The following is a 13,544-nucleotide window of genomic DNA, read 5'->3' as shown; positions in this document are numbered from 1 at the left end:
TTATGTGTTTGGATGTGAACTGATATTATTTTTATGCTTGAATTATCGAACGTAGATAAAGACAACGCCAAACCGTCTTGAAAGAAATGAAAAGTGAGAGTTGTAGACGAGTGACAAAAGAATTCAGTTTGTACTTTTATGATTCGAATTCAACATACATACATACATACATACATACATACATACATACATGATTGTTGCATATTAGTTATTGAGGCAAGATTATTACTTGTTTTATGAATCAAATTATGTTTGATAGTGTTAAATGCCTAGAATTGAATTGTTCTGAACATAGTAGAAACGAGAATGATATGAATTGATAAATGATATGTAATATTAATTGATGATGAAATGGTATGAGATCATGATAGAAAAATCAATTTATAATATGTAATTGGGACATTGATTACCCTATTAGCTGTTTAGGCAGAATCAAATATAGTTGTCATGCCATAGGGTCAGGTATAATAATTATAAGCCATCTTTGTTAGGCAACTTGGGGTGGTAGATTGTACTAGTTCTAATAGCCATCGTTATCGGGGAACTTGGGGTAACAGAGTAAAATATATTTGTGTATCTATCTTGAGTTCGTGTCGGGTTAATAGGGGTTATAAAACTTGAATTTTCTAAATGACGTGTGATATGAAATGATGATGGAAATGGTACATTATGTATACTTATGAAATGTGACATATGATAGCATGTGAAAGATCATGTGAGTGGGTTAAAAATGAGCCCTGAGGGCCGATATGGAAATGAGACAAATTAATAGGTTCATAAATGAAATGAGATAAAAAAAATGAATAGGTAATATATTATGAATTGAAAGTGAATGAGATTTGTTATTTGAAAGCTTAATATTATATGTATATGGATAGTTAATTGAGATTGTGCATAAGTTTGGTTTATGAGACATGAATTGTGATTTGAAATTATAGAAACTAGTTCATGATTTGATTCTAATTCTAATATGTCATTGTTATTGCTATTTGCAATGGTATTATTAACTTGAATCATGAAAGTACCACTGAGTTTTATCGCTCAGCATACGATTTGTTTATTTTGTGCGCAAGTATTAGTGGATCCCGAAGACTCGAGGAGTGATCCAGCATCCAAATCGCAACTCTTGACTCATCAATATTTGTATAGTTCTTTATGTTTTCGATATATGACATGTACCTAAGGTTTGAGTCAGTTTTGTAATGTAAATGTCAACTTAACTTTAATACATGAATTAGAAACGATGTTGAATTTAAAATTGATGCAAATGTCTACTTGAATTTTAGGTACTAAATGATATGGTGTTGATTTTTTGTTGGCATTTGGAATTAATGTTTAATGGATATTGCGCAAAACAATAGGTGACATCACAACGATAGACCTTAAACGTCACGACGTGGAATCGACAAAGAGCGACATCGCAACCATGGACCTTCAATGTTGCTACAACATTCACTGTTTTGTCAAGGCCGCGACGTGATACCCTCGATGTCGCGACGCCAACCTGAGAATTTTAAAAATATTACATTTTAGTCATCAACCAACCTCGGTTTATCGGAAGATCTTTATAAGCTCGTTCAAATCTTGATTTTAATTATATAACATATTGTAATTATGTATTGAGCTTAATAACATGCGTAAGCTGTTTATTTGTTTTGTTATTATGGTCGTAATTGTTTTGGCAACAAATGTGACATCTTGTAATTCGAACCCGACGATCAGGTCAGATATGGGGTGTTACATGAACATACTAAATGAAATTTTTTTGAGATAAAGTAGTAATGATGTTAATAATTGAATTTAGAATAAAAAACTTAATTTTTGTTTTTACAAATATTGACTTTCAAAATTGATCATTTTTTTAGAAAAAATTGGGTAAATTACACCTAAGTTCAATAAACTATTAGTAGGTTTACGTTTTGATCACCCTAAAAAAGTTATAAAACCACTCAATTATTTGAAAGTTTTCATTTAAGTCACTGAACTATTCAAAAGTTTCATTTAACTCATTGGATTGTAAAGTTTTTTTTTTGTTAAAGTCTAGCTAGTGAGCTCCAAGTAACGATTCGATGATCGATATGATGGATCAATACCCATTAATGAGTAGAAGAACATACCTTAAAAATCTAAGTTGATCTAACGGTCATTGTCGAAGATCGAAGAATAAATATGTTTGAATTTTGGTTTGTAGATTCTTGATGTTCAAAGTTGTTTAATGAAACCTAAACAATAGAAAAGAGGAGGAATGAGAGCTTTTGATTGGTGCAAGTGATCCGAACAAAGAATGCTATACATCGGTGATTTTAATAGCCCAATGACTTAAATAAAAATTTTTAAATAGTTTTGTGATCATTTTGTAACTTTTTAAAATTGAGTGACTAGAATATAAATTATTAATAATTTAATGACCTTAAATGTAATTTATCAAATTCTTTTACAAAACTACATGCATATATATATTAACGGGATTTTGCATCCATCCAAAATTGCGAATTGGATTCTACTAAAGTTGCTGCGTATTACGCACCCTTAACCGTTTTAGCAACCCGTATGCGTATTGCACTCCCGGTTTATCCTAAACTGAATCTAGTTTATAAAAAAAACAAGGCGGCTAGAAGTTGAAGTTTTACTGTCCGATAATACACAGTCCCCCAGCTTACACGCTTTTTTGTCTGCTGAAAATCAGGCGAAGCCTTTCCCTTCTCTAAACACAAAACACTTGCATTAAATTAATCCCATGATTAATTAATTTAATCTCCTTTGCTAATTACTCTATTTTCTCTCTCTCTCTTTCTCTCTCTCTCTCTTCACTCTGTCAGTAGTCACTGTAACCAGATTTAAATCCACATTCTAGAGAGAGAGAAAAAAAAGCAGCAAACATTATTTTCTCTCTTCTTCATTCTCTCTCTTTCTCTTTTTTCTTTTTTTTTCCTATATCTGATAATCTGTTTAACAGCTGTATTTGAACTGATTTGAAACCCTAGCATTTGGATCCACTTTGAAGTTTTAGATGTGAAGCAAGCTTCTCTCTTTGGAAAGATTTTTTTTTGGATTTGGTTGCATTTGGGGGTTGAAGTGGTGAGAGGAAGTGTTTGAATCGGAGATGGCGGAGATTGACGGCGAAGCGGTGGAGGTAGGAAACAATGCGAGGAGTGAGTCGCCGGTGAGGGTGACGTCAAGCTCGACGGGAGTACCTCCGCCGTTGACGGTGTCAGCGTCGTTTAAGGAGAGTGGAGGGAAAGGTTCGTCGAGGAGGAGAGCTGTTAGACCTAGCTTCGATGCGGATAATGAGTTCATTACGTTGCTTCACGGGTCGGATCCGGTGAAAGTAGAGCTCAATCGGTTGGAGAATGAAGTTAGAGGTGAGGAATGTAGCTCGATCTAGTTGTTTTTCGCCTTGATTCGGCCCAATTTAGCTCCTTTTATAATTATAATTTTGATTTTCTTTTTTGTTTTGTTTTGGGTTACAGATAAAGATAGAGAATTGGGAGAAGCACAAGCAGAAATTAAAGCATTAAGGATGTCTGAAAGGCAAAGAGAAAAGGCTGTCGAAGAGGTCGATCACTTTTTTTTTTTGGAAAAATATAATCATTGGTATTTATTTTATTTAAGAAATTAGTTTTAACTGATTGGTGAAAACGCTTTAGTAATAGTGGTAATTTAAGTAGTAATTTATTTTGAAAATTTTGGAAATTTGCTAGTTCTTTTTTTATATTTTCTGATCTTAGTGTGGAAAGTCCAATGTTTTCCCTTTTTTCCTCCACTTAGATGGATGTTTAATTTTTTTGGGAAAATATTACGATTTATTTTAAGTTTAGATATGATGATGCTTATACAAAAGAATTGATGGAAGATAGGACTGTTTGTATTTCAGTGTAAATTGTTATTTTACAGAAGAAAAGTAGATCCTGCAAAATTGATGAGTAAATGTTCGTGTCTGCCTGTGTCTCCATTGCTGATTGCAAACCTATGTTAAACTTCTGATAGTTTCTTGGTTTTTGCGGATGTAATCTGCTGAAATACATAATACATAACTGTTCTGTCAAAGTCATGTTGGTTGGAAGTTTCATCATTGAGATTTGTTGCTCAGTAATTTTAGGAAGTCATTGGTGGGCTGTCTCATCTAACACCATGAACCATTTATCCAACTTCATTTTCAGGTTGCCTTCTAGTACCTGCATGATATGATTTTAAAATTGTAGATTATGACTAATTAGTTTCAATGTTTTGCATATCTTAAGTTGCTTTAGTCCTGTCTGTTAATGTTGCTTGGCCTGTCAAAGCTGTCATACGATTTCATGTCTACATGTCTAGAACTTGAGTCATGGTTTCCTGTTTAATTAACTATATTTCTTCCATTTATGTTTTGTACTTCCTATATTTAATTCTGTAATGGGGTTTAGTGACCCCAATCTCATGATTGAATGGATTGATTTGATGTTTAGAGATTCAGACAGTTAATTGCCTCTTTGTCTTCTGACTTACTGTTTCTGGATTGCATATGATCCCGTCTTGTTCAGGACAACTCGTGATCTTTATGTCTTTTACATACTTGCCAACTCTCTTGCATCAAAGAGACTTGTTTATTAACCTTTTGGTAGTAATTGAATGTAATGTATGGTTTTGACTGTTTGTGGTGTTGGATAAGTCTGAAATGTGGGTTAACATTGGTCATCTGACTTGGAGTTCTTATAATATTTTGTGATTGAGACGGATACTGACTTTGTTTTCTTATTTTTATTTTGAACAATAGCTCACTGATGAGCTCTTGAGAATGGAAGAGAAGCTTAAGTTGACTGAATCTCTTCTGGAAAGCAAGGTATTGCTTTGGGATTTTCTCTAGCTTATTGTTTTATGTGTTGTGTTGCTATAATTAGTTGATAAACATGCTCTGCAGAACCTTGAAATCAAGAAAATAAATGATGAGAAGAAGGCATCGATGGCTGCTCAGTTTGCAGCAGAGGCCACTCTGCGGAGGGTTCATGCTGCTCAAAAAGATGATGATATGCCTCCAATTGAAGCAATTCTTGCACCATTAGAGGCTGAACTGAAGCTTGCTCGGCAAGAGGTTTTGTTGCAACTTTTGAACTATTGCTTCTGTCCCACAAAGAGAAATGAGAATGTTTTATAAATTATATGTGATTTAGTATTCTCACTGATTAGTTCTTGTGGTCCCTTGCAGATTGCTAAACTTCAAGATGATAACAAAGCACTTGATCGTCTAACTAAATCAAAAGAAGCAGCTTTACTCGAAGCTGAAAGGACTGTACAGGTTGCATTGGCCAAAGCATCCATGGTGGATGATCTACAAAATAAAAACCAGGAGTTGATGAAGCAGATAGAAATTTGCCAGGTATGGTAGTTGTTCTTGGTGTTGACTTGCATCGGGTGCATCAAATTTAAGACTCAGGAGTTGGGCCATATACTTTGTGCTTAGTCTGTATTTTATATAATGAAGAAAGTCACATATTTATGACTTGTCTATGTAGGAAGAAAACAAAATTTTGGACAAAATGCATCGCCAAAAAGTTGCAGAGGTTGAAAAGCTTACACAAACAGTAAGAGAGCTGGAGGAGGCTGTTCTTGCCGGTGGTGCTGCTGCAAATGCAGTTAGGGATTACCAGCGGAAAGTTCAGGAGATGAATGTAATCTGCCTAGCATTTAAGTGTTTGAGTTTTCATATTCTTTTATGTTGATATACTCTTAGGTCTCTTTTTGAATGAATTATTGTTTTTGTTCCTTAGGAGGAAAGAAAAACTCTTGACCGAGAGCTGGCACGTGCAAAAGTAACTGCAAATAGAGTGGCCACGGTTGTAGCAAATGAGTGGAAAGATGCTAATGACAAAGTGATGCCCGTAAAACAATGGCTTGAAGAACGGAGATTCTTGCAGGTTTTTGTGGATGGTTTTTCCTATTCAGTACAAATATAGGCCCTTAAATTAATAATTTCTATTCATTGTGGATTTTATTTCTTACAGGGAGAAATGCAGCAGCTTCGTGACAAGCTTGCTATAACTGAGCGAACTGCAAAATCTGAAGCACAGTTGAAAGTAATAATCTGATTGGGACACTGACCATTCTTTTCTCTTTGTTGATGTTGCTGCTTTTGAAATAAAGGCTTTTGATTTTCCAGGAGAAATATCAATTGAGGCTTAAAGTTCTGGAAGAGAGCTTGAGAGGATCTTCTAACAGTCTTAGTCGCAGTACATCAGATGTAAGAAGCATGAGCAATGGGCCTTCTAGGCGTCAGTCTCTGGGTGGAGTTGATAACTTCTCAAAACTTACATCCAATGGGTTTTTGTCGAAGAAATCACCAAGCTCTCAATTGAGATCCTCTTTGTCTTCTAGTACAGTTTTGAAGCATGCTAAAGGAACATCCAAATCATTTGATGGAGGCACAAGATCATTAGAGAGGGCTAAATTGCTTTTAAATGGAACAGGTTCAAATACTTCATTCAACCAGCCTTCCGACAGAACCAAGGAGAGTGAGGCACAAAATGATGAAAAACCGACTGATTTCCAGCCTGTGCACACAGAGGATAATGTTCCAGGTGTATTGTATGATTTGCTGCAGAAAGAGGTTATAGCTTTGAGAAAAGCTGGTCACGAGAAAGATCAAAGCCTCAAGGATAAGGATGATGCAATTGAGGTTGATACTTGTTCTGCCAGTTCAATACCGTTTAAATTTACCCTTCTGGATATATGCTCAAGTAATCCTTGTGTTTTCAGATGCTTGCTAAGAAGGTGGAAACATTGACAAAGGCAATGGAAGTTGAGGCTAAAAAAATGAGAAGAGAAGTAGCTGCAATGGAGAAAGAGGTTGCTGCAATGCGTGTGGAGAAAGAACATGAGAATAGGGTGAAGCGGTTTGGTAACTCCAAGGGATCTGCTGCTCAGCTGCTTACTGGAAGGTGCGTTTAGATTTAAAATTTCTTCATTTCCTATATTGCTGTTGTTGCATTTTTCCATTACCAATTGTGGGGTAAGCAGCTGTGATGTGAACCTGTATGTTTACTCTAAGCATGCTGCATTTCCTTTTTGCTTTGAATTTTCTAACATTCATTTTTATGTTTTTGTACTATCATATGCTAATTCTAAAGTTACACGTGGCAATATTTATATCCCTATCCAAGTTTTGAATTTTTTTCACATGGGGGTCAGCACTCACCAGTCATCTGATGAACTTGCCTTTTTCTCTATATTATTTTCTCTACATCTTTGAACCTATAGGCCTAGACGGCTAAGAAGAAGAAAGTCATTTGGTAAAGTTAAAAGATGCAAAAGAAACTTTGGGTTTTTTTGGGGGGTGGAAGGGAGGAGCTGCATGATGCTATAGAAGCATCTGAGTAATTCTTGGAAAACCCGTCTTCCTAATGGTTTACAGGGTGTTGACATTCAGCAAGATTTAGCAACTTAGGCAGTTGCTTTGGGAACCAGACATGTATATTGGGTGCCTGTCTGCATCTTATGGATTTGTAATATTGCATATTTAGTGATCTTACAGAATCAACCCTTAAATACTAAAAAATACCGTTTTGAATTTCCTTGATAAGTCCATATTCTTTTAGAGTATCCAATTAAACCTTCTAAAATTCTTTTATTTTAATTAAACCCTCAAAGTTCTCTACCAGATTTTAGAGGTTTTTGTGCATAGTAAAAGCTTCATTAAACAAAAATATACTTCCAAGGCTTAATTGGGTACAAGAGGATGATATTGACAAATTAAAGTGTGGGATCTTTAGTATTTTACCTAATAATCAATTTAATGTGTTATAAACTGTTAATTGATATTTTCTTATCATATAGTATATATATTTACAGAGTTGCGCTTGTAAATGCTTGTTAGATACTTGGATTTTGTAGGATATTCCTGAAGGAGTTCCATGAAATTAAGGCAAAGTCTTGAGACATGATATCTTTGGATAGCTTTTTTCTTCTTATTCTCTCTGTGGAAAATGTGAATAGGGGGAGGTTTCATTGTGAAACTGTAAAAGCTAATAACAGAAATGAGTGATTTCAGCTTCTATAATTTTTCCCAACAAAGTGCAAATAATCTGTTCTATAGAATTATACTCTTGTACATCCCAAGTAAAGTAGAAATTAAATATTATGAAGTATAATTTGATTCATAGTTACTTTGCCTCTGTCTTCACTGCAGCTTTGGGGTAGGATCGTTTGCACTGAAAGACATAATCATTTTAGAGAAGACTGTAGTTAAAACTTAAAGAGTATAATTCTATCTAGTTGTTGGTTACTTGAGTTTGCCTCTTCCTCTGTCTTCACTTCAGTTCAGAATGTTACCATACCCTTCTGGATACAGTACTTGGAGACCGCTGGTGAACTTTTGCATAAGTGACGTGTATGTTAGGATTCATCTTAATTTGGTACTTAAAGTTGTAGTGATCAATTGAAATGAGCCTACTTGTTAATTATTTCCGATATTCTGCCAATTTGATTTTGGATGACTTGCTGAAGTCATGGCCTGCAATAGACAGATGTCACATGCTCATTTTGCTTTCATTGCCTAGAATATTGTGAATATTGATTTTCAATGTAAGTAACGGACAACTTCTCAAATTTATGCAGAAATGCATCTCGAAGTGGGTTAACACGCAGCACTCAATGACAAAAAATTTTAGTTGCAGCAGCGGCAAGGAGCAAATTTGCATAGGTCTCCTGGGTCCTTTGTTTTATTTTTCTCTTTTATATATTTTTTTACCTCTACTTTGATGATTGATTATAAGATTATAACTTGCATGCCGATGAACCTATATTCACTGAAATTGGTTAGTGAAGAAATCTGGAAAAAGAGTAAACCAGAGGAAGAAAACCGCTGAATCGGTATGCGACTGTCTGACATAGAGTGCTATTATTTCCCTCTGCTTAGAGATGAACTAAAAAGAAAGGAAAAAAAAAAAAAGGAACTATTGACTATGGGCTAACCTTTTGTCAGGTTTTCTTTGGAGTGGCCACTGGTTATGTTGGTTGTATAGGTAGTTGGTTTTCTTTTATTGTTGTGTTTTGCAGTTGATATTTGTAATCTGCAGTGCAGGTAGTGTGATTGGCCTTTAAAAAAAAAAAAAGAAGTTTGTTAATAGTCTTGTAATCAAATCTTATTCTCCTGTTGGGTTGTGTTATTCTCCTTTAATAGCTATAATTTGATTGCAAATCTCTGAATGGTGAGTTTCTTTTCTTTGTTTTTGTTTAGTCAAACAAGAATCGGCTGCTAACCGTCGTTTTTAATCAACTGGTAAAGTATTGTTGTTGCGATTGCAAAATACCCACCCAATAGCACTTTCTAAAGTGTTGAATTGCTTGTTATTTGGATCAACAAGGTAGAAACGGATACAAGAATTTGTTGTGTGGTTTGAAAACATTGATTTTGTTTCCAAGACTTGACTTAGAGAATAATTTATTATGTATCAACATTGCAGGGCATCATTTAAGGTCAATTTACTCCTTGCCTCGTTATATGAACTAAGATTTGCTCTTTTACTAATATTTTACTTTGAGACTATAGTTTGATTACCATGTATTTGCATTGAAAATAAGTTCCTAAAATGATTTAGATTTGTTTCTGGAATGGTGATTTTAACAGGACTTTGTATATGACATAAAATAAGTATAGATATTTGAGGATTGATCACACCTAACTTCTTCAAATAGAGTTTAATTTTCATCAAAATCAAATCTATGTTATTGTTGCTCTAAATCCTTGACAAGATATATGTAGAGAGAGATCCACATAATTTGTGTTGAAATATGCCAACATATATGGTTGGTTGAATAATCGTTCCACCACAAGGTGAGTTACAACTAACGGTTCAACTAGAACGTGCGATTGAGGTCACAACTACTTTTTTGGGTTTGTACCATTAGCGATCCCATGGTTTTGATTCTTAAGTCATTTTCCTAACAAACTCTTGGGCAACTGGATCTACTTTAGAAGAGTGTATCAATTATTCGGCCCTGAACAGGCTATGGACCTTCATCAAGTAGGCAATCAATTTCTTTTACTAATTTTCAATTATTCTCTTCTAATTCTCATGCATCTTATCACCTCTCTCAACAGACTCAACAATGGTAGTACTTTCAAAAGTAGTAAGTAGGATCAACAAAATCATCTACCTTAGGTTCTTCAGATAGTGTGACATTACTTTCTGTTACATTGCCTTAGTCAATGCCAACCGGTGGAACAATTGGAGGTTGTTCTTGTGTAGGATTGTCTTGAGTCACAACTTGAGAAATTGCAAATGAGGTTCCTTCACCACTTTTCTTAGAACGCCTTTGAAAAGGGGTTGGAGATGATGATCTTTGATGAGAATTTTTTAAGGAAGAAGGACTGGAAGTTCTAGCTAACTTCACATGAATCATTAACAATTTTTCTTGAAAGAAAATTATCTTGAGTTATTGTGACAAGAAGGAAAAATTAAAGAGAATTTGGCTCTCTTTATGGCTTCTTGAAACTTTTGGGAGAAATCAATTTCAAACCACTTCAATCTTTTCTCATAAATACTTTAAATCTTTTTGAAATTTTCCCTTTAAAAATAAGGAAAAAAATTGGCAAATCTTACCTTTCAAAAATAATAAAAAAAGCAATCAAAATTGAGTTAAAGGTAAAACAACATTATAATATTGAGTTCTGGTGACATGACTTCTATGCCACGTTAAACTCAATACACTTCCACTTCATTCTTCAATTTTGTGAACCATGCAACATTAAGACTCCTGGTGAAAAGATTAACTAATTGATTTTCTGTAAGAATATGTTTTAGCTCAATTGTACCTTCTTCTGCCAATTCTATGATGAAATGATATCAAATGCTAATGTACTTTGCCCTCGAGTGTAGTACAACATTCTTGGAGATGTTGATCGCACTAGAATTGTCACAATAGACGGTTAAAACTAGCAATACAGCTCTAAAGCCTTTTAGCATTTGTTTCATCTACAATAGATGTGCACAACTTCCAATAACTATATACGTAACTTCAATTATTGGCAACGAGATTGAAGATTTATTATTGTTCTACCATGACATTAAGTTTTTTTCCCAAATAAAAGCATCCCCTGATGTGCTCTTTTTATCATCCATATTCCCAACCTAATCAAATTCATGTTTGTGTCATTCGCTGGTCAAATTTTAAGGTACAAAGTAGGGCAGTTCATAATTCGGGTAAAATCGAAAAAATTCGGTTAACCGATCGAATTTGGTTAATCGATCGGTTAACCGAATTTTTTCGGTCGGGGGGTCGGTTAATTTTTTTTATTTTTCGGTTAACGGTTAATTCAGTTCGAAACCGGTCGGTTAATCGATTTTTTTGGTTTAACCGAAAAAATTAATAAATAAAATTATCCAACACAACCCAATTACCCAACCCAATAAAACTAAAACTAAAGTCTACCCAATTACCAACCCAATAAAACTAAAGTCTAAAACTAAAGTCTCTAACACTAACAGTTGTAAATTACTAAAACCCTAAAACTAAAACAGAACTAATAGCATGTCATTTGGCTGTAAATTACTAAAACCCTAAAACTAAAACAGAACTAAAACCCTGATTCTTTCGTTCCTCTGTTAACTGTAACAACTACAATCCAATTGTTGCTTTTGTTAATTCAATCCCGTTGAGGTCAATTAAATCATTGATCATGGTTTCTGCTGTGAAAATTTTGCTTATATTATTATGTTAAAAAAAAATCAGTAGCGAATCTTAATGCATGTTGAACTTCTCTTAATGTTCTGGTGTTAAGCAATCCATGGTTTGTTTTCATGATTGGAAACATTAGAAAGGTCGAAAAGGTCCAGAGCTGAACTCTTGTTTTTTTTTTAATCTTAAAAGTTATATTGCCAAAACCAAACAATAAAATAAAAAGCTAAAAAGAAAAAGTATAATAAAATTTAATTCGGTTAATTCAGGTAATTCGGTTAATTTCCGGTTAATTCGGTTAATTTAGTTAATTTTTAACCAAAAATAAAAAATATATAATTTTCGGTTAATTCGGTTAACTGACCTAATTAACCGAAAAAATTTCAGTTCAGTTAATGTTTTTTTAAAAAAATTTAGTTCGGTTAACGGTTAAAAATTTTAGAAGGTCTGTTAATTCGGTTATAGCTAATTCGGGTCGGTTAACCGAATGAATACTCCTAGTACAAAGTGCCATTAATGTAGCAAATGATAATTTTCACAGCCTTTTAAGTGTGACTCCTTGGCATTTACTTGGTACATGGCACAAGGCACATACATCCACACTAAAAGATAGGTTTGGTCTACTTGTAGTGAGGTAAATTAGGATGACAATTATACTACAGAAGTTGCTTGAGTAAGTTGTAACTCCCTTTACATTTGATTACAATTTCTTTAAAATTTCCATTGGAGGTCTTATTGGTTTCAAACCGAGCCTAAATTTTGTGCATATTTCTTTTTATGATAAAAGGTCCATTTTTGAGCTGTTTGATATGGAATCCAAGAAAGTAAGAAACTCTCCCATCATGCTTATCTCAAACTTAGACCGCATCATCTTTACGAATACTCCATTGTCTTGTTGAAAGATTGAGCCAAAGATAGTACCATCTATGTAAAGTTGCGCCATTGTGATCACACATTTCTACTTCTATGTAAGCAAGCTCTTGTCCACATTTCTCCTCATGTAATTTAATTCAAGTCAAATCTTAGAGAGTATCATACATGCCTTTAATGCTTTCTTTAAGCCATACAATGCCTAAATGAGTTTGTATATGTGATTTAGATACATAGGATCTTCAAATAATTTATGTTGTTCCAAGAACAATTCTTCAGTGATGAAATTGATTAAGAATGCACTTTTTACATCCATATAGAATTGCTTAATATCAAGGTAAGTTGCAATCACCAATAAGAGTCTAATGGTTTACATGCGCGAATGTCTCATCAAAGTTAATTCCTTCCACCTGGTGTAACTTTGAGGCACAAATCTAGTCTTGGACATGGTGACATTACCGTGATCATCTGTCTTATTCTTAAATATCCATCTCATCCCAATAGCATTGCAATCTTTAGGTCTAAGGATTAGTTTCCATATATTGTTTCTTTCAAACTAATTCAACTCAATCTGCATGTCTAGATCTACTTTTCATCCTTAAGAACGTTTTCAATCTTCTCAAGTTCTATTGAGGATGTGTAGCATGTTACGCTTACCATGTCACGATAGTTAGACTTAGGCTTTTCTCTTATACCAGTTTTCAACCAATATCATCAATGACACTATCCAAAGGATGATTCTTACATACCTTTGAGGATGATGAGGTTAAGAAACTTCATAAGTAGATTGGTCTACATTGTTTGATTATTCACTTGCAACTGGCTCCATTATTTCTTCATCTACATGCATTGGTTAAAAAGTTTCCTAATTCATCATTGACAACAACATTAAAGGACTTCATCATCAACTTGATATTCTTGTTGTACATTTTCTAGGCCTTGTTATTAATGGAGTACCCAAGGAATATACCTTTATCACTCTGTGCATCAAACTTCCATTAGTGGGCTTTGTCTTTAAAAATATA

General features: G+C 34.1%; 1 protein-coding gene across 1 annotated transcript; it reads left to right on the top strand.

Annotated features, from left to right (window-relative positions):
• The first annotated feature begins 2,628 nt into the window (after positions 1 to 2,628).
• Positions 2,629 to 9,169, top strand: LOC107922169 (microtubule-associated protein 70-2). The gene is made up of 11 exons (XM_016852059.2): positions 2,629 to 3,362; positions 3,471 to 3,556; positions 4,754 to 4,819; positions 4,898 to 5,068; positions 5,183 to 5,353; positions 5,490 to 5,645; positions 5,745 to 5,891; positions 5,979 to 6,050; positions 6,134 to 6,649; positions 6,730 to 6,911; positions 8,587 to 9,169. Exons 1-11 carry the CDS (start codon positions 3,104 to 3,106, stop codon positions 8,624 to 8,626), a joined length of 1,866 nt encoding a protein of 621 aa, XP_016707548.2. The 5' UTR covers positions 2,629 to 3,103; the 3' UTR covers positions 8,627 to 9,169.
• Positions 9,170 to 13,544: the final 4,375 nt, after the last annotated feature.

The sequence above is a fragment of the Gossypium hirsutum genome, chromosome D01 (genome assembly GCF_007990345.1).
Source record: "Gossypium hirsutum isolate 1008001.06 chromosome D01, Gossypium_hirsutum_v2.1, whole genome shotgun sequence".
Lineage (NCBI taxonomy): Eukaryota > Viridiplantae > Streptophyta > Magnoliopsida > Malvales > Malvaceae > Gossypium > Gossypium hirsutum.
The sequence above is the reverse complement of the archived record's forward strand: the minus strand, read 5'-3'. Positions and strand labels throughout refer to the sequence as shown.